Source organism: Oncorhynchus gorbuscha, linkage group LG13 (genome assembly GCF_021184085.1).
Source record: "Oncorhynchus gorbuscha isolate QuinsamMale2020 ecotype Even-year linkage group LG13, OgorEven_v1.0, whole genome shotgun sequence".
In the NCBI taxonomy this organism is placed as follows: Eukaryota; Metazoa; Chordata; class Actinopteri; order Salmoniformes; family Salmonidae; genus Oncorhynchus; species Oncorhynchus gorbuscha.
In genome coordinates, this window is record NC_060185.1 from 78,526,535 (window position 1) to 78,552,254 (window position 25,720).

At 39.7% G+C, this 25,720-nt stretch overlaps 1 protein-coding gene across 5 annotated transcripts; it reads left to right on the top strand.

The window, feature by feature from the left end:
* Nucleotides 1-485: 485 nt before the first annotated feature.
* LOC123993562 (NXPE family member 3-like) lies at nucleotides 486-23,975 on the top strand. Of its 5 annotated transcripts, XM_046295861.1 has the most exons (7): nucleotides 714-734; nucleotides 10,700-11,033; nucleotides 11,899-11,975; nucleotides 13,899-14,671; nucleotides 22,260-22,327; nucleotides 22,792-22,998; nucleotides 23,241-23,975. In XM_046295861.1, exons 3-7 carry the CDS (start codon nucleotides 11,910-11,912, stop codon nucleotides 23,771-23,773), a joined length of 1,647 nt encoding a protein of 548 aa, XP_046151817.1. In that variant the 5' UTR covers nucleotides 714-734; nucleotides 10,700-11,033; nucleotides 11,899-11,909; the 3' UTR covers nucleotides 23,774-23,975. The 5 variants fall into 5 exon arrangements, with proteins under 5 accessions (XP_046151818.1, XP_046151816.1, XP_046151817.1 ...); XM_046295862.1 differs by lacking the exons at nucleotides 714-734; nucleotides 10,700-11,033 and adding an exon at nucleotides 486-506; XM_046295860.1 differs by lacking the exon at nucleotides 10,700-11,033 and having other exon boundaries at nucleotides 562-734.
* The last annotated feature ends 1,745 nt before the right edge of the window (nucleotides 23,976-25,720 follow it).

The following is a 25,720-nucleotide window of genomic DNA, read 5'->3' on the forward strand; positions in this document are numbered from 1 at the left end:
AAAAGTTTTATTCCTATTAACTTCCAGGGTAGTGAGAGCAACTTTATCACAGTGCTACATCATACCGGACAGTTTTCTGCCTGATTGAATACCAATAACTCAGATACACATGAAAACATAAAATGGTCCAGGGAATCCATAGACCATCACTCAGAAATGCACAAAAACAATATAACATTCAAAATGGGCAAAATGGGTGAACATTTCCTTTAAGCATACAGCGGAAGATATCCAATGATATGTCCATCTATATTACTCATAAAATCAAGGCTCATTTAATTTTTGGTGACTTCCATCGTTATTGAATGTGTCTGTTAAAAAAAAAAAAAACATTTTAGCAGTTGGTGGCGGTGGCAAGTTAAAAAAAACAACGTACTCTCTTTTTGGCATACTGCCCAGACAGACAGGCCTAGAACATTTCAACTTGAGAAATTGCTCTTTGATAAGAATCTATTTTTGTATATATATATGTTTTAACGATTTTAATTTAAAACAATCACAGTAAGGTACTTAACAATTACATTTTTCCCAGAAATGATTTGATATTGAGATTAAAACGACCGCATTGGACCTTCTTAAATTCAGCTACAGTCATAGGGTGGATAGCTGTAGGTTGGTACACTCGTTTGGGTGGGGAGAGATGGTCGAAAGCCATTATAGGAGATAAACATAAATGACTGCCCATTCAGCACCGTCTACGAGTGCGTGGAGGGTATTTCTGTGGAGATGCGCTTGTAAGTACAATATATTTTCAAAATAATACCTGGTGAGTAAATGAGACTTTAGAGAGTGTATGGAGAATATTATTTCATATCCGTTTTGTGGGTTAGGCTACTAGACTTCATGAAGAATTATATCATTTAACGTATGATCTGGAGCGTTTTCCTAAGGTTAATTTGATTATTTACACTCTGCTTATCCATTGAAGGTATTGTAACAGTTTCGGCTTGTTATTAACCACCCAGATTAATCAATTATCAAAATACGCCATAGCCTAATTTTGCACGGAATTATAGAAATCAGTAGGCCTACCTCATATTTTTGATACCTACAATTGTCATTATTTATTGGTATTGTTAACCTAAAAAGTGAATGTAGCCTACATTAGACATGTTTCCATTGACACAGGTTTATCCGATAAAAGTCTAATTGAAGCGGCAGATGTAGGAGAAACCTTCTAAATATAGACAACATTTTATTCGTTCCACAGGGGTGAATATTTGTTTTGTAGAACTTTCTTTATTGTGACAAATGATGGTGGAAACGGTGTTTTTCGAGTAAATGTTGATTGCTGAATCATTTTGAAGGTAGCTACGTAGGGCACGTTATGTCACCGTAACTTTAACGTTCCACTTCACATTTAATTTTAAATGTCTACTGCTTGCGAAATAAACATTCAACATTCAACTGGCGATACGTTGGCACATTATAATTATTAGAATATGGCAAACATTACTGAATTCTTGCAGTATTTCTGTTCGAGCTTTTACGGGCTACCGTAGACATGAAACTGCGCAATTGGCCTAAATGGGTAATGGAAACACTTCAATCACCTCATTATTATTCGACACTATAGTTTTTGCTAATATAAGGGTTCTAAAAGTGTTACATTTGTAATCATTCAAGAGTGTTGAAATCCTACCTTGAAATAATGTAGTAGATAATTGTTTCAGAAATATAATATTGTCTATAGAAATATAATACTCTCAGAAGAACTTGTCCGCGGAATAGCCTCCGCTTCTTAGCACTGGCTCTGCTTTTATACATACATAGTATTTGTGTACATCACATATGTAAATAAAGTTTACTCCCCCTTAGTATCTGCTTTTGGTTACAACGATGGCAGAACTCTTTCCATGTTCTAAAAATAATGTATGTATTGCATGCTTATGTTTTACGTGTTAGTTATCTTGCCTACACCCTTCTTCATGTATCCTGCTGACCATAGCACGTTCAGCTGTCATGAATGCACGTATGGTCTTGGTTAATGTTTTCTTTCAAAAATATATTATGGTCTGGGTGTCATATGGCCTGGATATAATCTTCTCTTGATGTGCATGTCCTTGCTACTTCTGCCTAGCAGCCAAACCTATCTACATGCAATGCTGAGCTTTCCTCAATGGTTCGCTCCAACAATAACTGTATCGCCTGTAATGAAATCAGAGCTGTACAGAGCACATCAGTCAATCAGCCGCTGAAATAGCCGCCTAGCTAACATTTAAACTATTTTCAATCATCATATTTGTCACTTTGGTCCTACATAGGCCTATATGTTCACCTACAATTTAATTGAGGAATTCATCGTCTTTTATTGCACCGATAAAATATAGCCATTGCGACACAAGATGGTTAAATGGAAATGTACAATTGTCGAGTTTATTTTCTATATGCGACTTTTCTATATGTCAACAAAGAAAATCACTGGACAAGTTCATGGAAACTTAGCTAGTGACTTAACCTTTCCGAGTTTGTAGACTACTCAGTACTCTACTTTTTTGTACCAGATTGTCGAGATGTGTTAAATTAAATGTTTTGTATGTTTTGAGTAATTTAAGTACATGATTGTAAAATAACAATTATGGTGGTTTAGTCTTCACAAAAGAATTGTCAATATCAGAACTATATTAATATTAGGTTAATGTATCTAATGCATCATTATGTTTTCCTTATTATTATTTACTTCAGTAGGCCTATCATGGTGGTTCAGCCCATATGCACAAGAGCCAACAGTAACAGTTTTGAAGGTATTTCGTACACTTTGTATTTTGTTGTCCAATAAGGCCAATAAGAATAAACTCTCGGATAGCCTATAAACGCCTTTTGATTAATTGTTGAGTTGATGATACTCTAGTTTGATTTAAGGACTGCTTTGGACTGTCAGAAGTATGAAGCATCGGCTATAGCAAACTTTGTTAAAGCCCCATAGTGGTGCAAGATTGCATTCTTCAGAGGGATTTATTGCTCTGTTTACTGTATTTTACAGGAAAGTTTAGTTATGTTTAGATATAATCCATATAGCCTGTATTCAAACAAATCAAGCATAAAGTGTTTGAACATCATCTTTCATTATGACATGGTGGTTGCCTACTAGAAAGCAAGTTTGAACAAGTCTTTTTGAAGTGCAAATGTATTACAGCTATGCTGGAGTGGCAAGGACATATCCCAACATGCACCAGCTGCAGCACAGCCTGCCCAATAAGGCTACATTTACAGAGACTTCATTACTTGCTTCAGGTAGACGTGACTGAGTATTTATTCCTGTCAACAGGGTTGGTGAGTAACTGATTACACACACACACGTATAATTTGATAGAAAAAATCCTAAAACTAATCAATTACTTAACCAGCAAAAAGATTGTAATCAGGTGACAGATACTTTTGAAAAAAATAGATGATTTCTTTTTGGATTACTTTAAAGAACCAGTGCAGTCAAACTAGATTTTTCTGGGTGTTTTATGCTGCCTAGAAGGCCAGCATCCTGGAGTCGCCTCTTCACTGTTAACGTTTCTGGCTATTTTGAGCCTGTAATCGCACCCACAAATTATGATGCTCTAGATACTCAATTAGTCTAAAGAAGGCCAGTTACATTGCTTCTTTAAACAGGACAACAGTTTTCAGCTGTGCTAACATAATTGCAAAATGGTTTTCTAATGATCAATTATCCTATTAAAATGACGAACTTGGATTAGCTAACACGACGTGCCATTGGAACACAGGAGTGTTTGTTCCATTTGCGGCCTCTGTACGCCTATGTAGATATTCCATAAGAAATCAGCAGTTTCCACCTACAATAGTCATTTACAACATTAACAATGTCTACACTGTATTTCTGATCAATTTAATGTTATTTTAAATGGACAAATAAATGTGCTTTTCTTTCGAAATCAAGGACATTTCTAAGTGATCCCAAACTTTTGAAAGGTAGTGTATACAGTTGAAGTCAGAAGTTTACATACACCTAGCCAAATGCATTTAAACTCAGTTTTTCACAATTCCTGACATTTAATCCTCACACAACTTCCCTGTCTTGGGTCAGTTAGATCACTCCTTTATTTTAAGAATGTGAAATGTCAGAATAATAGCGGAGAGAATGATTTATTTCAGCTCTTCTTTCATCACATTCCCAGTGGGTCAGAAGTTTGCAAACACTCAATTAGTATTTGGTAGCATTGCATTTAAATAGTTTAACTTGGGTCAAACGTTTCGGGTAGCCTTCCACCAGCTTCCCACAATCAGTTGAGTGAATTTTGGCCCATTCCTCCTGACAGAGCTGGTGTAACTGAGTCCGGTTTGTAGGCCTCCTTGCTCGCACATGCTTTTTCAGTTCTGCCCACACATTTTCTATAGGTTGAGGTCAGGGCTTTGTGATGGCCAATACCATGACTTTGTTGTCGTTAAGCCATTTTGCCACAACTTTGGAAGTATGCTTGGGGTCATTGTCCATTTGGAAGACCCATTTGCGACCAAGCTTTAACTTCCTGACTGATGTCTTGAGATGTTGCTTCAATATATACACATACATTTCCTACCTCATGAAGCTATCTATTTTGTGAAGTGCACCAGTACCTCCTGCAGCAAAAGCACCCCCACAACATGATACTGCCATCCCTGTGCTTCACGGTTGGGATGGTGTTCTTTGGCCTGCAAGCCTCCCCCTTTTCCTCCAAACATAATGGTCATAATGGTCATTATGGCCAAACACTTCTATTTGTGTTTCATCAGACCAGTGGACATTTCTCCAAAAAGTATGATCTTTGTCCCCATATGCAGCAAACCGTATGGTGGTTTTGGAGCAGTGGCTTCTTCCTTGCTGAACGACCTTTCAGATTATGTAGATATTGGACTCATTTTACTGTGGATACAGATACTTTTGTACCTGTTTCCTCCAGCATCTTCACAAGGTCCTTTGTTGTTGTTCTGGGATTGAGTTGCACTTTTCGCACCAAATTACTTTAATCTCTAGGAGACAGAACGCGTCTCCTTCCTGAGCGGTATGACGGCTGTGTGGTTCAATGGTGTTTATTCTTGCGTACTATTGTTTGTACAGATGAACATGGTACCTTCAGGCATTTGGAAATTTCTCCTAAGGATGAACCAGGCTTGTGGAGGTCTACACTTTTTCTTCTGAGATCTTGGCTGATATCTTTTGATTTTTCCATGATGTCAAGCAAAGAGGCACTGAGTTTGAAGGTAGGCCTTGAAATACATCCAATTGACTCAAATGAGGTCAATTAGCCTATCAGACTCTTCTAAAGCCATGACATAATTTTCTGGAATTTTCCAAGCTGTTTAAAAGCACAGTCAACTTAGTGTATGTAAACTTCTGACCCACTGGAATTGTGTGTCGTGGTAATTTCCTGTAGTACTAAGTGAAAGGAGAGTTTACAAACCACACACAAGTCAGAGTTATACTTTAAACTTCATCTTTTAATAATATGAGCTTCAGCATAGCCCTTTGACTCTCAGATCAATTCAATGTCTATAAATTAATTCTGAGAGTGTCAACATAATGGCAACTGAGATCTTTTATAACAAAGATCCACCCCCTAGTTGACATGACAAACCACAGATAATAGGAAAACTGCACAAAGGCCTTTTACTTGAGAGGAGTATCCCATAGCCAGATAGCATTAGCTATAAATTATCGTTCAGTTTGCTCTCTAAGACAAGGTTCTACTTCTCGTTCTTGGTACTTCCTATTACCAAAACATTACATCATCATCCAATGGCATATGTCAATTCTAGATACTCCCATCTCAAATACAACCCACCCCTGGACAAGCTCCCTGAGAGGAGTGAGCCTCTAGGTCATATACTATGAAAGACAAGTTTCGACTTGTGAGGGGACATACAATGTTTTCCAGACACTGCCATACTCTTCCCCCCAATGGGAAAATGAGGGAGTGACTGGAGTACAGACATAGTGGAGTCCTTCACATGGTTTCACAGATATATTCATTATGAAGACAATGTTCAAACCTGACTTCTCCCTTTCTGATATTATGCCTATTACCAGACATGTAAAGGACAAGCCTGACCTCTCTGGGCCCCAAGTGACTTTTCCCTAGAGAAGCATATTATGAAAGTAGATAAAACATATTATTTATCAATGTTACCTAACTAATTCTGATTCAGCTACGATATGTGAAATAATCTGTCTGTAAACAATTGTTGGAAAATTTACTTGTGTCATGCACAAAGTAGATGTCCTAACCGACTTGCCAAAACTATAGTTTGTTAACAAGAAATTTGTGGAGTGGTTGAAAAACGAGTTTTAATGACTCCAACCTAAGTATGTAAACTTCTGACTTCAATTGTACGAAAAAACGAAAAACAGACCATGTACACGGGATAAGACAAACACACATCCGACTGCTACGCCATCTTAGATTGTGTGTTGAAGCAAACTGTATTTTCACAATTTGTGTTTGGAATAATAGCCTACTGTGAAATTGTCAAAATGATGATAATGCCCTCATGTAAACCTTTTCATACAGTCAGCGGAATATCACCGAGTTCCCAGGTCTAGGTGACCAAATCCACGAAATTAACAAACAAATCAACATGCAAAAGTATTACGTTAACAACATAAGCATGCATAAAAAGGTATTTAACTGCAACAAAATGACTAATCCAAAACAGATTTTTATTGTTAAACGTGACAATGTACACTGATAGTGTTAGCCAGCTAGCTAGAGTGGGCAAGTTAGCTGGTCCTGCTGATGGACATAGGTGCTGACGTATCACCACCCATGCAACGTTTTCGACTGTGATTAGTCTTCTTCGGTGAGGTTTAACGTGGCTGGCATCCAATACATGTTGCATTACCGCCACCTACAAGACTGGAACACAACTCCCTTATACTTTGCTTGAAAAAAAATAATAAATAAGCAAATACCCTACCATCTAACACTACGCTCACAAATAAAAAACAACCCTACCCTACTCCATTATTGAAATCTATTTAGTCCTATTTCAGGCCAACAACCCGGAAAGGATGGGACACCACCACTTAACACACCCTGTAACTCTTCTGATTGAATTTCTCGTACACCCAAATATCTCTCTGCAGCTGCCACCACAACAATTTTCTGCGACTTGTGTTCTATCCCTGCAGTACTATAAATGCTAAAAATCCAATCTTACTGAAACATATCAGTTGTTGGCCTATCGTTCTGTACTGGTACAGATCCCCTTGGGCACCGCTACAATTGACACATAACACTACTTTCCCCAATGCTACACATTCCTTTGTCTAATGCCCTTCTGCACACTTCTAACACCTAAGAACCTCCCTCCTACACACTGCTGCCACACTGCCCATAAGATTGACACCTGTAGTAACTTAATGTATTTGGCACTAAAGCTCGTACAGGATAACTTACATATCCTAACATCACTTTGTCCGGCAAAGACTCAACATCAAAACTAAAAAAGAAGAGACAAGGGTCCACTTTAAAAAAACTTCACTCCTACTGTCACCTGTGATTGGTCAACAACAACAGCATCACTTCAAAAATAGAGCAGAATCCTATTTTCTCTGCCTCAGCTGAGCAGAGCACTGCCGACTGCTCCACCTGGATATAATTTCTATCCAGAATTTTTATTATATAGACAATCTAGACTTTGTCTGTGGTAACTAGTGGAAATGGTTGTGCCTGTTGTTCACACGCGTATCTGTCCTCTCATTGGCTAGAATTGTCCCACCTGATCTTGGCTCCTCCTGACTGCCTTCTATTTTTGAAGACATTTATTTTCCTTGTTAGAACAGCCACTAGAGTATCATGATATGATTATTTAGTGTCTCATAATTATGACATGCATATCTCTTAATTTTGAGATGTCCCCTAAGGCCCTTTTGCTAGCTCCGGCCCGCCGAGCCACTCACTGGACCCCTATGATCACTCGACTATGCGTGCCTATCCCTAATGTCAATATGCCTTGTCCATTGCTGTTTTGGTTAGTAAGTATTGCCTTATTTTACTGTAGAGCCCCTAGCCCTGCTCAATACACCTTAGTTAACCCTTTAGTTCCACCTCCCACACATGCGGTGACCTCACCTGGTTTAAATTATGTTTCTAGAGACTATCTCTCTCATCGTCACTCAATGCATAGGTTTACCTCCACTGTATTCACATCATATTCACATCATACCATACCTTTGTCTGTACATTATGCCTTGAACCCTTATCCTACTCCTCCTCTGTTCCTCTGGTGATGTAGAGGTTAATCAAGACCCTGCAGTGCCGAGCTCCACTCCCATTCCCCAGGCGCTCTCATCTGTTGATTTCTGTAACCATAAAAGCCTTGGTTTGATGCATGTTAACATTAGAAGCCTCCTCCCTACATTTGTTTATTCAATGCCTTAGCACACTGCCAATCCGGATGTCCTAGCTGTGTCTGAATCTGAATCACAGTCAAAGACTCCCTAAAACACTTCAGCGAGCAGGCCTTTCTAATCGACCTGGAAGGATATGGACCTCATTCCATCAGAGGATGCCTGGTTATTCCTTAAAAGTGCTTTCCTCACCATCTTAAATAAGCATGCCCCATTCAAAAAAAATTGAACCAGGAACAGATATAGCCCTTAGTTTACTCCAGCCCTGACTGCCCTTGACCAGCACAAAAACATCCTGTGGCGTACTGCATTAGCATTGAATAGCCCCCACGATTTGCAACTTTTCAGGGAAGTTAGGAAGCAATATACACAGGCAGTCCGGAAACCAAAGGCTAGCTTTTTCAAACAGAAATTTGCATCCTGTAGCACAAACTCAAAAAGGTTCTGGGACACTGTGTAAATTCTATGGAGAATAAGAGCACCCCCTCCCAGCTGCCCACTGCACTGAGGCTAGGAAACACTGTTACCACCGATACATTCACGATAATTGAGAATTTCAATAAGCATTTTTCTACGGCTGGCCATGCTTTTCACCTGGCTACCCCTACCTCGGTCAACAGCCCTGCACCCCCCACAGCAACTTGCCCAAGCCTCATCCATTTCTCCTTCACCCAAATCCAGATAGCTGATGTTCGGAAAGAGCTGCAAAATCTGGACCCCTACAAATCAGCCGGGCTAGACAATCTGGACCCTACAATTATCTGCCTAAATTGTTGCAACCCCTATTACTAGCCTGTTCAACCTCTTTCGTATCATCTGAGATCCCCAAAGATTGGAAAGCTGCCACGGTCATCCCCCTCAATCTAGACCCAAACTGCTACAGACCTATATCTATCATACCCTGACTTTCTAAGGTCTTCGAAAGCCAAGTTAACAAACAGATCACCGACTATTTTGAATCCAGCCACAACTTCTCCGCAATGCAATCTGTTTTCCGAGCTGGTCATGGGTGCACCTCAGCCACGCTCATGGTCCTAAACGGTATCATAACCACCATCGATAAGAGGCAATACTGTGCAGCTGTATTCATTGACCTGGCCAAGGCTTTCGAATCTGTCAATCACCACATCCTCATCGGCAGACTCAACAGCCTCACCTGGTTCACCAGCTACTTCTCAGACAGAGTTCAGTGTGTCAAATTGGAGGGCCTCTTGTCCGGACCTCTGGCAGTCTCTATGGGGGTGCCACAGGGTTCAATCCTCGGGCTGACTCTTTTCTTTGTACACATCAATGATGTCGCTCTTGCTGCTTGTGATTCTCTGATCCACCTCTACGCAGACAACACCATTCTGTATACCTCTAGCCCTTCTTTGGACACTGTGTTAACTAACCTCCAGACGAGCTTCAATGCCATATGACTCTCCTGTGGCCTCCAACTGCTCTTAAATGCAAGTAAAACTAAAAGCATGCACCTAAACCAATCGCTGCCAAACCTTCCATCCAGCATCATTACTGGTGGTTCTGACTTAGAATATGTGGACAAATACAAGTACCTAGGTGTCTGGTTAGACTGTAAACTCTCCTTACAGCCTCACATTAAACATCTCCATTCCAAAATGAAATCTAGAATCGGTTTAGGATGTATAAATCAGAAATGTCCCTTTAGAACTCACCACCAAATAGGGTAATGAGAGGAAGTCCAGCGGTGGGAAGAGGGAGAAGGTGGAGGTAGATGAAACTTGGCCAACATTCTACACATTTTTTTTTGTCAATGGAACATTATATCTCAATTTAGTTTTCTTTTCTGTTACGAACAGTGTGAACTAAGTTTTATGGACTTTTTTGTTTAAAAGGAGTACATGGGCGAATGTATTTATTGCACTCGTGCACTTCACAGAGAAGGCGTTCCCTGATGGAAATATGCAAATACATGCTAAAACGTGCCAATAGGATCTCGCTCTCTTGCTTGGCTCTGCCCACCTCCTTGCTTGTTCTGCACACTATGCTTCTTTTCCTCCCATTGGATATGACACTGTTGAGATATCTTGGGTTAGTTGCCAGTATCTTTGCTAATGTTCTTGTCACTTGCTAGCTAGCAAACTTCAGTTACCACAGTCATGTCAAACATTGCACCTGGAATGAAACACTAGCTGTATTTCTGTTTGTTTGAGCTTTGTTCTATTGGTATTTACTTGGATATATCCATAATGATGTTGAGGTCTGACAGCCAGACAGCAAGGCTTATATTAACTGCCTCTGTTACAAAACAAATAGTAGGCTTCAATATAAAGTTGTTTTTGATCGAATAAAAACCTGTCACTTTTGTGCTTTTACCCATTTTTCACGATATCCAATTGGTAGTTTCAGTCTAGTCCCATCGCTGCATCTCCCGTACGGACTCAGAAGAGGCAAAGGTCGAGAGCCATGCATCCTCCGAAACACGACCCTTTCAAGCAACACTGCTTCTTGACACACTGCTCGCTTAACCCGGAATCCAGCCGCACCAATGTGTCGGAGGAAACAGCATACACCTGGCGACCGAAGTCTTCTTGCAGGCACCCGACCCACCACAAGGAGTCGCTAAGACAAGGAAATACAGCGAGCCAAACCTTCCCCTAACCTGGACGACGCTGGGCCAATTTTATGCCATCTCACGGTCACTGCTGGCAGTGACACAGCCTGGAATCGAACCCGGGTATGTAGTGATGCCTCGAGCACTGCGATGCAGTGACTAAGTACCGCTGCACCACTCGGGAGGCCCACTTTGTCACTTTCACAAGGTTGTAGTAATTAAAGTTTCAGCTATTATGACGTTGGCTCAAATCTAGGTTTTGCCTTTATATTTCAAGAAAATGAACAACAATAATATCAGTCAGTTAACATGACTTATGAATTATGAAACCTTTCTGCTTTAAGTGATTTTTGGATTACATAAATGCATTAAGATTTACAAAAACTTACATTAGCTGATGATCTCCTAAATCTGTGTTTACCATCCAAACAATTAATTTCCCAATTGGCTTTGGCCAACGAGCTATGGCGGAGTTAGTGCCTACAAAAAGATGCCATTACTATTGCTCTCTATCAAGCCTCCAGACGGTGCCCATCTGCGTCTCCTCCAGTGCGAGCACGAGCTGCAGTGTATAGCGTCATGCAGGCTAGCAACAACCGTTGAATTAGCAGCTCTCTATTTTCATCAAGAATATTTCGTGGTAGACTTTACCAAACAGAACTGAAAATGTGACCAGACAAGCAGCAAGTTGACAAAACAATGCATGCAGTCAGCTAGATGGCTAACTTTAGCGTCCACCATCCTCATGTGTTTCTCTAGCAGTGAAGTTCTCTCCAGAGTCCGAGTAGGAAGCAAAGCATGTTGTTGATTTGCCCCATCAATCCTGCTGAGAACTTGATAAATTCAGCTTCCCCTCTGAGAATAAACCAGACCTACATTATAGGTCATTCTATTAATTTACACATTTTCATTAATATTTGTATAATTGTGACTGTTTATTATTACTGTACTCAAGTTCACTTCGATGTTCTCTTTAATTTACCAACAGATATATGGAGGATGGGAAGACTGCTTCAGCTACTGATATTGGCTTTGATACTATTGATCTGCATTTATCTTTTATTTGTAAGTTCTAAAATTTTAAAATTGTATTTTGTTTTAATCATTTTAAAGCTATGCATTGTTTACGACAGCATTATTGATACAAGATTATACAGTGCATTCAGATCCTTTCCCTTTTTTCACATTTTATGTTACAGCCTTATTCTAAAATTGATGAAATAAAGAAAATCCTCATCAATCTACACATAATGCCTCATAACATTTTAGAAAATTGATCAAAAAATAAATCACAGAAACACCTTAAGTATTCAGACCCTTTGCTATGAGACTCAAAATTGAGCTTGGGTGTATCCTGTTTCCGTCGATCATCCTTGATGTTTCTACAACTTGAAGTTGGAGTCCACCTGTGGTAAATTCAATTGATTGGACAAGTTTTAGAAAGGCACACACCTGTCTTTATAAGGTCCCACAGTTGACAGTCTGTCAGAGCAAAAACTCAGCCATGAGATCAAAGGAATTGTCCGTAGAGCTCCGAGACAGGATTGTAATTGAGGCAAAGATCTGGGGAAGCTTACAAAAACATATCTGCAGCATTGAAGGTCCCCAAGAACACAGTGGCCTCCTTCATTCTTAAATGGAAGAAGTTTGGAACCATCAACACTCTTCCTAGAGCTGTCAGCCCGGCCAAACTGAGCAATTGGGGGAGAAGAGCCTTGGTCAGGGAGGTGACCAAGAACCCGATGGTCACTCTGACAGAGCTCCAGTTCTGCTCCAGGTTTGCAGCACACCACCATGCGGGCCCTTATGATAAATTGACCAGGTGGAAGCCACTCTTCAATAAAAGGCATGACAGCCCGTTTGGAGTTGACCAAAAGGCACCTAAAGACTCTCAGACCAGGAGAAACAGACTCTCTGGTCTGATGAAACCTAGATTGAACTCTTTGGCCTGAAAGCCAAGCATCATGTCTGGAGGAATCTTGGCACCATCCCTAAGGTGGCAGGTAGCCTAGTGGTTAGAGTGTTGGGCCAGTAACCGAAAGGTTTCTGGATTGAATCCCCGAGCTGACAAGGTAAACATCTGTCATTCTGCCCCTCAACAAGGCAGTTAACCCATTGTTCCCCGGTAGGCCATCATTGTAAAAAATCATTTGTTCTTAACTGACTTTCCTTGCTAAATAAAGGTTCAATTAAAGCGTGGTGGCAGCATCGTGGTGTGGGGATGTTTTTCAGCTGCAGGGACTGGGAGACTAGTCAGTATTGAGGGAAAGATGAACGGAGCAAAGTAAAGAGATCCTTGATGAAAACCTGCTCCAGAGCACTCAGGACCTCAGACTGGGGTAGATGTTCACCTTCCAACTGGACAATGACTAAGCACACAGCCAAAACAACACAGGAGTGGCTTTGGCACAAGTCTCTGAGTGTCCTTGAGGAGCCAGAGCCCGGACTTGAACCCAATTGAACATCTCTGGAGAGACCTGAAAATAGCTGTGCAGCAACGCTCCCCATACAACCTGACAGAGCTTGAGAGAATCTGCAGAGAAGAATGGGAGAAACTCTCCAAATACAGGTGTGCCAAGCTTCTAGCGTCATACCCAAGAAGACTTGAGGCTGTAATCCCTGCCAAAGGTGCTCCAACAAAAGTACTGAGTATAAAGTGTCTGAACTTATGTAAATGTTATATTTCAGTTTTTAATTTTAATACATTTGCTAAAATCTCCAAACTTTGTCAATATGGGGTATTGTGTGTGTAGATTGAGGGAATATAACAATTTAATCACTTTTAGAAGGCTCAAAATGTGGAAAAGGTCCAGACGTCTGAATACTTTCCGAATGCACTGTGTTTGGGGTGTTGATGGGGTAAGACAGCTATACTAAGCTCAAGAGGTATTAAGGTACACTTTATATGTGCCTCTAGGCTTTAGTCAATATAATGATTAGGTCAATAGTTTGTTTGGTGATAAACAGAGTCTCTTTGTCTCACTTTAGGTATGTCAATTCAACCAGTGCCTGCTGAATGTGTCACCATCCAATCATCTCAAATACAACCACACTAGCTTCACAAGTCATAGTGGAATCACCAACAGGACATTTACACCAACCAATGACTCCTTAATAAGTAAAGAGGAATGGGAATCTCTGCTCAAAGAGCTACAATGGTCATTACCCCGTGTTGTCCCCTTATCCACAGATGAGGCCACAAACCCCACTAAGTGCTCATTCTCTGTTGTCAACCCCAATTCAATCCACACAGTTGGAGGGTTTATAGATGTGATTTTGATAGCTAGAGATACTAAAAACAGGATCAAAACCTATGGAGGGGACTTTTTTCAGGCCAAATTGTTTAACTCAGAACTTAAGGCCAGTACTTATGGAGCTGTAACAGACTACTTTAATGGCACCTACACTGCCCGTCTGGCCCTGCTTTGGCCCGGACCTGCCAAGGTGTCCATCCGCCTAGTGCACTCTAGCGAGGCCGTGCAGGTACTGTGTAGGCAAAGGGAACAGGACCCAGATAAGGTCTACTTCCATGGCTACTTTGAGGAGGGTGGCAAGCAGGAAACGGTGATGTGCAATGCCCAGAGAAGTCCTAGGCTGATGGGGAACGAGTCACAATGTTGCTGTGAGTACAGAGAGCCAGTCACTGGGGAGACCTGGTTCTGTCGTCAGCCATCTTCCCTGCCTTGCCATGCTTTGACCTACCACAGCATGGGCGGTTACCAGGCAGTACTCTCCAAGATGGAGACGACCCTTCTAAAGAGGTAGATACAGTGTCTTCAGAAAATATTCATACCCCTTGACTTATTCCATTTTTTTTTTTGCAGCCTAAATTCGAAATGGATTTGTTTTCTGACCCGTCTACACACAACACCCCATAATGACAAAGTGAAAACATGAAATGTAATTTATGTAAGATTCACACCCATTCTGGGTAAGATTTCCACACCTGAATTGTGCAACATTTGCCCATTATTCTTTTCAGAATTCTTCAAGTTCTGTCAAATTGGTTGTTTATCATTGCTAGATAACCCTTTAAAAGTCTTGCCATAGATTTTCAAGCAGATTTAAGTCAAAACTAACTCTGCCACTCAGGAACATTCACTGTCTTCTTGGTAAGCAACTCCAGTATATATTTGGCCTTGTTTTTTAGGTTATTGTCCTGCTGAAAGGTGAATTTTCCAGTGTCTGTTGGAAAGCAGACTGAACCAGGTTTACCTCTAGGATTTTTCTTGTGCTCAGATCCATTCTGTTTTGTTAAGGACTCTCCAGCAGTTATTTTTACGATATATGTTTTTGACATTCCTGAAGAAAATAATGTGCTTTTTACTCCATACATTTTCCCTGACACCCAAAAGTATTCCTTAGCAGTACAGGAAAGTGGTCAAATTCATGCACTTCTCAAGAGAACATCCCTGGTCATCCCTATTGCCTCTAATCTGGTGGACTCACTAAACACATGCTTAAATTATATCTGAGTGTTGGAGTGTGCCCCTGGCTATCCGTACATTTTTTAAAACAAGAAAACGGTGTCTGGTTTGCTTAATATAAGTTAATTTAAATTATTTATACTTTACCTTTTGATTCTTAAATATATTTGAGCAATTACACTTTTGATATTTAAGTATATTTAAAACAACTTTTAGACTTCTAATCAATTAGTGTTTTACTTGTTGAATTTTACTTTTACTTGAGTCATTTTCTATTAAGGCATCTTTACTTTTACTCAAGTATGACATTTAGGTACTTTTTTCACCACTGCTCCCCAGGGCTTAATGATTACAAGCATACCCATAACATGATGCAGCCACCGCTATGTTTGAAAATATGGAGAGTGGTACTCAGTAATGTTTTGGATTTTATCTATACATAACACTTTGTATTCAGGACAAAAATGTAATTGCTTTGCAGTATTACTTTAGTGCCTTGTTGCAAACAGGATGAATGTTTTTGGAATATTTAATAATGTACAGGCTTCCTTATTTTCACTCTGTCAATTAGGTTGGTATTGTGGAGCAACTACAATGTTGTTGATCCATCCTCAGTTTTGTCCTATCACAGCCATTAAACTCTAACTGTTTTAAAGTCACCATTGGCATGAAGGACAACTGTATCTTTGTATTGACTGGGTGTATTGATACACCATCCAAAGTTTAATTATTAACTTCACCATGGACCATGCATTTTTTTATTACCCATCTACCATTAGGTGCCCTACTTTAAGAGGCATTGAAAAACCTCCACGGTCTTTGTGGTTGAATCTGTGTTTGAAATGCACTGCTCGACAGAGGGACCTTAAGGATATTTGTATGTGTGGGGTACAGAGATGAAGTAGTCATTCAAAAATCATGTTAAACACTTATTGCATACAGAGTGAGTCCATGCAACTTATTATGTGACTTGTTTAGTGGATTTTTGGATCCTAAACTTAAGACTTGCCATCACAAAGGGGCTGAATACTTAATTAATTTGAAAAACATGATTTCACTTTGATATTACGGGGAATAGTGTGTAGGCCAGTGACGACAAAATCTGAATTTAATACATTATAAATTCAAGCTGTAAAACCAAATATGGAAAGGTCAGAGTGTGAATTCTTTCTAAAGGTAATGTATGTACAAATTTCTACAACTTATTTATTTCACCTTTATTTAACCAGGTAGGCAAGTTGAGAACAAGTTCTCATTTACAATTGCGACCTGGCCAAGATAAAGCAAAGCAGTTCGACAGTGCCTTGCGAAAGTATTCAGCCCCCTTGAACTTCGCGACCTTTTGCCACATTTCAGGCTTCAAACATAAAGATATAAAACTTTTTTTTTTGTGAAGAATCAACAACAAGTGGGACACAATCATGAAGTGGAACGACATTTATTGGATATTTCAAACTTTTTTAACAAATCAAAAACTGAAAAATTGGGCGTGCAAAATTATTCAGCCCCTTTACTTTCAGTGCAGCAAACTCTCTCCAGAAGTTCAGTGAGGATCTCTGAATGATCCAATGTTGACCTAAATGACTAATGATGATAAATACAATCCACCTGTGTGTAATCAAGTCTCCGTATAAATGCACCTGCACTGTGGTAGTCTCAGAGGTCCGTTAAGAGCGCAGAGAGCATCATGAAGAACAAGGAACACACCAGGCAGGTCCGAGATACTGTTGTGAAGAAGTTTAAAGCCGGATTTGGATACAAAAAGATTTCCCAAGCTTTAAACATCCCAAGGAGCACTGTGCAAGCGATAATATTGAAATGGAAGGAGTATCAGACCACTGCAAATCTACCAAGACCTGGCCGTCCCTCTAAACTTTCAGCTCATACAAGGAGAAGACTGATCAGAGATGCAGCCAAGAGGCCCATGATCACTCTGGATGAACTGCAGAGATCTACAGCTGAGGTGGGAGACACTGTCCATAGGACAACAATCAGTCGTATATTGCACAAATCTGGCCTTTATGGAAGAGTGGCAAGAAGAAAGCGTGGCAAAAGGTCGCAAAGTTCAAGGGGGCCGAATACTTTCGCAAGACACTGTACAACGACACAGAGTTACACATGGAGTAAAACAAACATACAGTCAATAATACAGTATAAACAAGTCTATATACAATGTGAGCAAATTAGGTGAGAAGGGAGGTAAAGGCAAAAAGGCCATGGTGGCAAAGTAAATACAATATAGCAAGTAAAACACTGGAATGGTAGTTTTGCAATGGAAGAATGTGCAAAGTAGAAATAAAAATAATGGGGTGAAAAGGAGTAAAATAAATAAATAAATTAAATACAGTTGGGAAAGAGGTAGTTGTTTGGGCTAAATTATAGGTGGGCTATGTGCAGTAATCTGTAAGATGCTCTGACAGTTGGTGCTTAAAGCTAGTGAGGGAGATGAGTGTTTCCAGTTTCAGAGATTTTTGTAGTTTGTTCTAGTCATTGGCAGCAGAGAACTGGAAGGAGAGGCGGCCAAAGAAATAATTGGATTTGGGGGTGACTAGAGAGATATACCTGCTGGAGCGTGTGCTACAGGTGGGAGATGCTATGGTGACCAGCGAGCTGAGATAAGGGGGGACTTTACCTAGCAGGGTCTTGTAGATGACATGGAGCCAGTGGGTTTGGCGATGAGTATGAAGCGAGGGCCAGCCAACGAGAGCGTACAGGTCGCAATGGTGGGTAGTATATGGGGCTTTGGTGACAAAACGGATTGCACTGTGATAGACTGCATCCAATTTGTTGAGTAGGCTATTGGAGGCTATTTTATAAATGACATCGCCAAAGTCGAGGATTGGTAGGATGGTCAGTTTATACGCAATACAATCCATATAATAATTATGTTAACCACAAACTGAGCTGGTAGATTAGTCGGTCTACACATAGAGGGCAAAATATAGCCTTCACTCCAAGTTTAGTTTTGTGCAATGCACATCCAGGACCAAAAACAATTAGCTGACCTTAGGTATCCTATTGGATAACATGGAACACAAGCCATGATACCAAAGGAAATTTGGGACAGAGTTGAGACCATGCAGAGTTGAGGCACATGCAGACCAAAAAGCCAAAGAATAAACATTCAAATATATATTTGCAGTGGGGTTATTAAGGTGAAGATTCTGTGGTAGGTTCTTCACTGTCAGTCCTCAAAGATGAAGTTGCATTGAATCAAATATATTATTTCAGATGATTTATCACACATAAGGGCAGGGTGCAGCTAGTTTGGATTAATCCCGCTAAATTAGAACAGTATGACAAAACTAGAGGTTTATGATAAACCCAAACAAAATAATGTATTGCATGATGAAGAATAACTAAACTGTTTGAACATTATGGTGTGACAGACAAAACACAAAACACTTGTTATTTATTCAACATTGGATTATCAGTTGATGTAAAGCAGTAAGGTTTGCTGGGCTGTGAGGGTCCCTAGGGCAAGGCCAAACTGGAAAGAGGAAAGAGTCAACAATAGGGGATTTCCTGTTTTAAAGTGAATGACGTTTAATTATTATTTTTAGAGGCCTTCTTCTGGAGTGGCCCCACTAAGGAAGGGAGCACAGTGGGAATGAGGATACAGTTGTCACGTTCTGACCCTAGTTATTGTGTTAATTGTTTGTTTTAGTGGGTCAGGATGTGAGTTGGGTGGGCATTCTATGTTTTGTGTGTCTAGGTTGTTTTTCTGTGTTCGGCCTAGTATGGTTCTCAGAGGCAGGTGTCGTTAGTTGTCTCTGATTGAGAATCATACTTAGGTAGCCTGGGTTTCACTGTGTTTGTGGGTGATTGTTTCCGTGTCTGTGTTTTTACACCACACGGTACTGTTTTCGGTTTTGGTTATTCACGTTACGTTGGTTTTTGTATAGAATGTTCAGTTTATGTGTTTAAATAAACAACCATGGACACTTACCACGAAGCATATTGGTCCTCAGATCCTTCTCGCCTCTCCTCTTCAGACGAAGAGGAAAACCATTACAACAGTATACAGTACTATTGTGTATTGCTTTGTGTCACTTTCAATTGAGCTGTGAACTACAATACATAGGTATATATTTATTATTAATAATACATAAAACTTCCATAGTTCTTTTAATAAAGAACAAATGTAGATAATTTCAATTCATTCTTTAGTGACATTGAATGTAGCCAGTAGGATACGTCATTGTACACTACCATTCAAATGTTTGGGGTCACTTAGAAATGTCCTTGTTTTCCATGAAAACATGCATGAAATGAGTTGCAAAATGAATATAAAATATAGTGAAGACATTGACAAGGTTATAAATAATGATTTTTTTTTTAACAAATTGAAATAATTGTGTCCTTCAAACTGTGCTTATGTCAAAGAATCCTCCATTTGAAGCAATTACAACCTTGCAGACCTTTGGCATTCAATTTGTTGAGGTAATCTGAAGAGATTTCACCCAATGCTTCCTGAAACACCTCACAAGTTGGATTGGCTTGATGCGCACTTCTTGCATATCATACGGTCAAGCTGCTCCCACAACAGTGAAATAGGATTGAGATCCGGGGACTGTGCTGGCCACTCCATTATAGACAGAATACCAGTTGATGCCTTCTTCCCTAAATATGTATTGCGTAGTTTGGAGCTGTGATTTGGGTCATTGTCCTGTTGTAGGAGGAAATTGTCTCCAATTAAGCGCCGTCCACAGGGTATGGCATTGCAAAATGGAGTGCTAGCCTTCCTTCAAGATCCCTTTTACCCTGTACAAATCTCCCACTTTACCACCACCAAAGCACCCCCAGACCATCACATTGCCTCCACCATGCTTGACAGATGGCGTCAAGCACTCCTCCAGCATCTTTTAATTTGTTCTGCGTCTCACGGATGTTCTTCTTTGTGATCCGAAAACCTTTGCAAATCTGCCTAGAAGGCCAGCATCCCAGAGTCACCTCTTCACTGTTGACCGTGAGACGTGTTTTGCGGGTACTATTTAATGAAGCTGCCAGTTGAGGACTTGTTAGGCGTCTGTTTCTCTAACTAGACACTCTAATGTGCTTGTCCTCTTGCTCAATTGAGCACCGGGGCCTCCCACTCTTCTTTCTATTCTGGTTAGTGCTGTTCTGTGAAGGAAGTAGTACACAGCGTTGTACGAGATCTTCAGTTTCTTGGCAATTTCTCGCATGGAATAGCCTTCATTTCTCTGAACAAGAATAGACTGACGAGTTTCAGAAGAAAGTTATTTGTTTCTGGCCATTTAGAGCCTGTAATCAAACACTCAAATGCTGATGCTCCAGATACTCAACTTCTCTAAAGAAGGCCAGTTTTATTACTTATTTAATCAGCACAACAGTTTTCAGCTGTGCTAACATAATTGCAAAAGGTTTTCTAATGATCAATTAGCCTTTTAAAATGATAAACATGGATTAGCTAACACAGCGTGCCATTGGAACACAGGAGTGATGGTTGTTGATAATGGGCCTCTGTACACCTATGTAGATATTCCATAAAAAAAATCTGCTGTTTCCAGCTACAATAGTCCTTTACAACATCTACACTGTATTTCTGATCAATTTGAAGTTATTTTAATGTACAAACAATGTGCTTTTCTTTCAAAAACAAGGACATTTCTAAGTGACCCCAAACTTTTGAACGGTAGTGTATTACTGTATGTGGACTGATATGAGATGAATGGAATGTAGTCACCAAGGCCCTTTGCTTAAAAACCTCTTAAGGATCGGTCCCTTTTTCCCCCAATTTTCACCTAAAATGACATTCCCAAATCTAACTGCCTTGTAGCTCAGGACCTGCAGCAAGGATATGCATATTATTGTCACCATTTGAAAGGAAACCTTTTGAAATTTGTGGAAATGTGAAACGAATGTAAGAGAATATAACACATTAGATTCAATAAAAGATAATACCAAAAGACCATGCGCTTTTTAAAATGCTTTACCATCTTTGAAATGCAAGAGAAGATGGCAGCAGTGTATGTGCAAAGTTTTAGACTGATCCAATGAACCATTGCAATTGTGTTCAAAATGGGGTATCAATACTGCCCAGATGTGCCTAATTGGTTTATTAATAACTTTTTAAGTTTCTAACTGCACTCTCTGCAAACAATAGCATGGTATTCTTTCACTGTAATAGCTACTATAAATTGGACAGTGCAGTTAGTTTAAATTCTTGTTAATCTAACTGCCAATATCAGATACGTCTATGTCCTGAGAAATATTCTTGTTACTTACAAACTCATGCTAATTGCATTAGCCTACGTTATCTCAACCGTCACGAGGGGGACCATCAATCCTGTCGGTTAATGATCATTTGTAATGTATTACAGTCTGATTTGCTTGGACGGTTTCCCATTTGATGCCGAAAATGACTATGTAGAATGATCTTTTAATCATCTCAGGAATACAATGTGATGGCGTCATTAAATTGCACGTTCCATTTTGCTCACTGCTGTACAGTCAAATAAGCATGGCATAAAATGAGGCTGGGAATGTGTAGGAAATATCTCAATACTTTTAGGAACAACACAAAATGTAAATATTGGGGAAAATGTATCTTAAGGGAATTAGGTCAGACCAGCCCACATTCAACCGTTAGTGATTGAAACCATTATTTTATATATATATATTAATTGAACCATTACTGATCATAGAGAGGACTTTAGGTGAGAGTACATTGAACTTAAACATCATAACTATTGAATTGTTCTGTAATTCGGTGTGTAGTATTGATGGCTGTCTCGGGTTGAGTATTGCATGTGGAACTCTGGAGGCCCTGGTGTGAAACATGAAACGTTTCTTGCAGCAAAGATGTTGAAACATATGGCACAGCAGCCATGTAGTAAAACACTTTTGGTTACTTGTAAACAACGTTTGAAATTATTGTAAACTTCCTTCTTCTCTGCAGTTCCACGAACATTATTGTACCAGGTGACGATTCAGCTATCGATGTCCAGCAACAGGACACTGAAATCCGTAAGTTGTTCCAAACTACTTCTCCTTTGCTAAACTTATGAACCAACAGCCAAGTCTGACATAGGCCTAGCTAATTGACTGCAACTCACAAGACTTTTGCAGAGACATCCGTTTGTTTCTCACAGCTTTGACTTTCAGAAAAACAAATATGAAGACATAACCACAATGGTTGCTTCAAGGTGATGCAAGTCCTTTGCCAGTACAATTTGTTTTGACGACGTTACATTAGTTGTTTAATCTATCTCATTTGAACAATTTATATTCATAGATGACATTAAAAACATTTAAATTAATCTAATGATTAGTTGTGGGATTATCACACTGAATGTCAAAATGAGGATATATAAAAACATTTCAAATGAATCACATGCTTTAGCCAAACGCATATGATTAATTATTAACCCATTGTTATCTATTAACCCCATGTTGTTCTAACATAGGCCTGAAAGTATTTCTCTCTCTAGGATCACAAACAAAATGCCGTCCTGGTTTACACACCTCAGTACCAGCTGGATTCTACTTCCAGGATCACTGGACATCCCTGGTGTGTGACTCAAAATCCTTTCCCTCAGCTAAACTAATATCTGGATGCCTGAAGGACAAACAGATCCTTATGATGGGTGACTCCACTCTCCGTCAGTGGTTCGACTACCTGGAGGAAACTGTGCCAAGTATGATATAGTTTGTAATCAGTTTATTATGTTAATATGTTTGTAGTCAAGTCCATGTGTTCAAATGGGTTTACATGGGTTAATAAAGCTTTGGCCAGGCAATTATGTAACTGGCATTGTTGAATGCAAAGACACCCATGTAAGTCATGGTATACGGCAAGAACTTCTTTCTTTAATGCGTATCCCAGCACATTGTTTGTCTGAATTCATATATTTGCATTAAACTTATGATCCTTCTGCAGCATTGAAACGCCTGAACCTTCACACATCAAGCAAATCAGGCCCCTTTGAGGCAGTCGACACCCAGTCCAACACCCGTATTATCTGGCGGGCCCATGGGATACCTATACGGACAAGCAAGACGCCCTGGGCTGACCTTCACTACATCGCCAGGGAGGTGGAGGGTATGGCAGGGGGTGCACACTCTGTAGTCGTCTTCACCATCTGGGCTCATTTCACCACGTACCCATTGGCTATGTACGCACACCGTCTGGTCGTCATCCGTAGGGCTGTGGCGTCGCTCCTAAGACGATCTCCCACTACTCTGGTAGTGATCAAGTCAGCTAACACGGGCTACAAGGATGTGTATGGCAGCGACTGGCTCTCCTGGCAGCTCGACATGGCACTCAGGGAAATATTCAAGGACTTGCCTCTGGTCCTCATCGACGTTTGGCAGATGACCTCCTGCCACTATTCTCCGGACAACATTCACCCGCCCTCTGTTGTGATCCAAAATGAAGTGGATCTCTTCCTGTCCTTTGTTTGTCCACAGTGAAAAATGTTGTAGTCATGCCTGTAATAACATTGTGCCTTACTGTATACAAAATGCTATCTCCGAAAGGAATCTACAGTATATTGGAAAAGGGATTGTAATGTTAGGAAGAAAATTCCTTTAAAAACTGTTTGCCTTATTCAAAAAGAATGTAAAGCTTTTCTAACTGGCCATATTTTAAAATAAAAACTACTTTAACTATGAACACTTGTCAAAACTATGGCAAACCACAGAGCTCAATGTTTTCTTTACAACCAAAATCCCCTCATTGTTAATATTTTCTGTTTCTCACACATTTCTGAGAATAGCATAACTATTAATATCCACAGAATCGATTTCAAGAGAAGCGCTGATACCCAGTGCTCCTGGTTGTATTTTAAGCACTTAATGAGATTTTCATTTAAATATTATTTGATATTATTATTGACACTTACTACAGATTATGTGAGTTTACTTTTAAATACATTATGTGCAATTGAGAAGGACACATGAGATTCGCAGTAAGAAACTCGTTGCAGGTTTTGAAAATCAGTGTTTTACTTTTAATCTTAACCAGTGAAGTCACGGATACCTTTTCCACAGATTGTCACTTTCTTTTCTATAATCTATTGTTGTTTACTCAGTACTTTGTTGAAGCACCTTTGGCACTGAATAGTCTTAAATATTATTGGGTATGGCGCTACAAGCTTGGCACACCTGTATTTGGGGATTTTCTCCCATTGTTGTCTGCAGATCCTCTCAAGCTCTTGTCAGGTTGAATAGGGACCAGTTCTTATTCTCTAATAAGAGTCCCTCAACTTAAACATTGAACAGGAAGGACAAACATTACAGGTTTGGCTTATATATTTTGAAATCACTTTTATTAAAAACAAGAACAGTTTCTATAACTTTTTACAATATATACCATTGTCTTAGCTTGTCTTTGTCAATAATTTTTCTTCTAAGGAACCACACATGGACAACACAACATGGACCGAGTTCAAATAAAGGCAGTTCCTTAGTTTGGCTACACCCATTTTTGACTTATCTTTCTCAGCAGATCACTTCCTCTGTATGAAAAAAAAGAGAAAATGTTTTTAAAGGCCCAATATATTCACAAGAGACTAAACTCTCCCCTCTCTCTCCCCCCTCTACAGACGACGTCTCCGATAGGGCAAGGCCGGCCCGAGTCCCCTATCTACACCAACCTCCAGGAGGAGATTTACTTCACTACATTTCTAAAGAAAACTATGTACTTGGGCCTTGAAATAAACATTCTCTTTGACTTACAGAGGAAGTGGTCTGTTGAGAAAGAAAACCATCAAAAATAGTTGTAGCTTCTAAGGAACTTCCTTTATTTTAACTCAACCAAGTCGATGTTGTGTTGTCCATGCATGGTTCCTTAGCTTAGTTTTTCTCAGTCATTTTTTAAATTCTAAAATAATGGTATTATTGTAGTTATAGTTATCAATAAATTGTTCTTGTTTTTAATAAAAAATAAATATATATATATATGCCAAACCTGTAAGGTTTGTCCTTCCTTTGAAATGATTTATACTCTTACATTTACTTTTGATACTTAAGTATATTTAAAAACAAACACTTTCAGTTTTTTACTGGGTGACTAACTTGAGTCATTTTCTATACTCAAGTATGACAATTGGGTACTTTTTCCAACACTGCCGAATAGCAAGTCCTGCAGGCTCTAATTTGGTCTTATTTTGATTATTGTCCCGTCTTGTGGTTGAGTGCTGCAAGGAAAGCCATAGTAAAGCTGCAGCTGCAGCTGGCCCAGAAAAGAGCGGCACATCTTGCTCTTCATTGTAATCTGAGGGCTGATATAAATACTATGCATTACAGTCTCTCTTGGTTAAGGGTTGAGAGACTGACTGCATCACTTCTGCTTTTTATAAGAAAGATTAATGTGTTGAATATCACAAATTGTTTGCATAGTCAACTTACACACAGCTC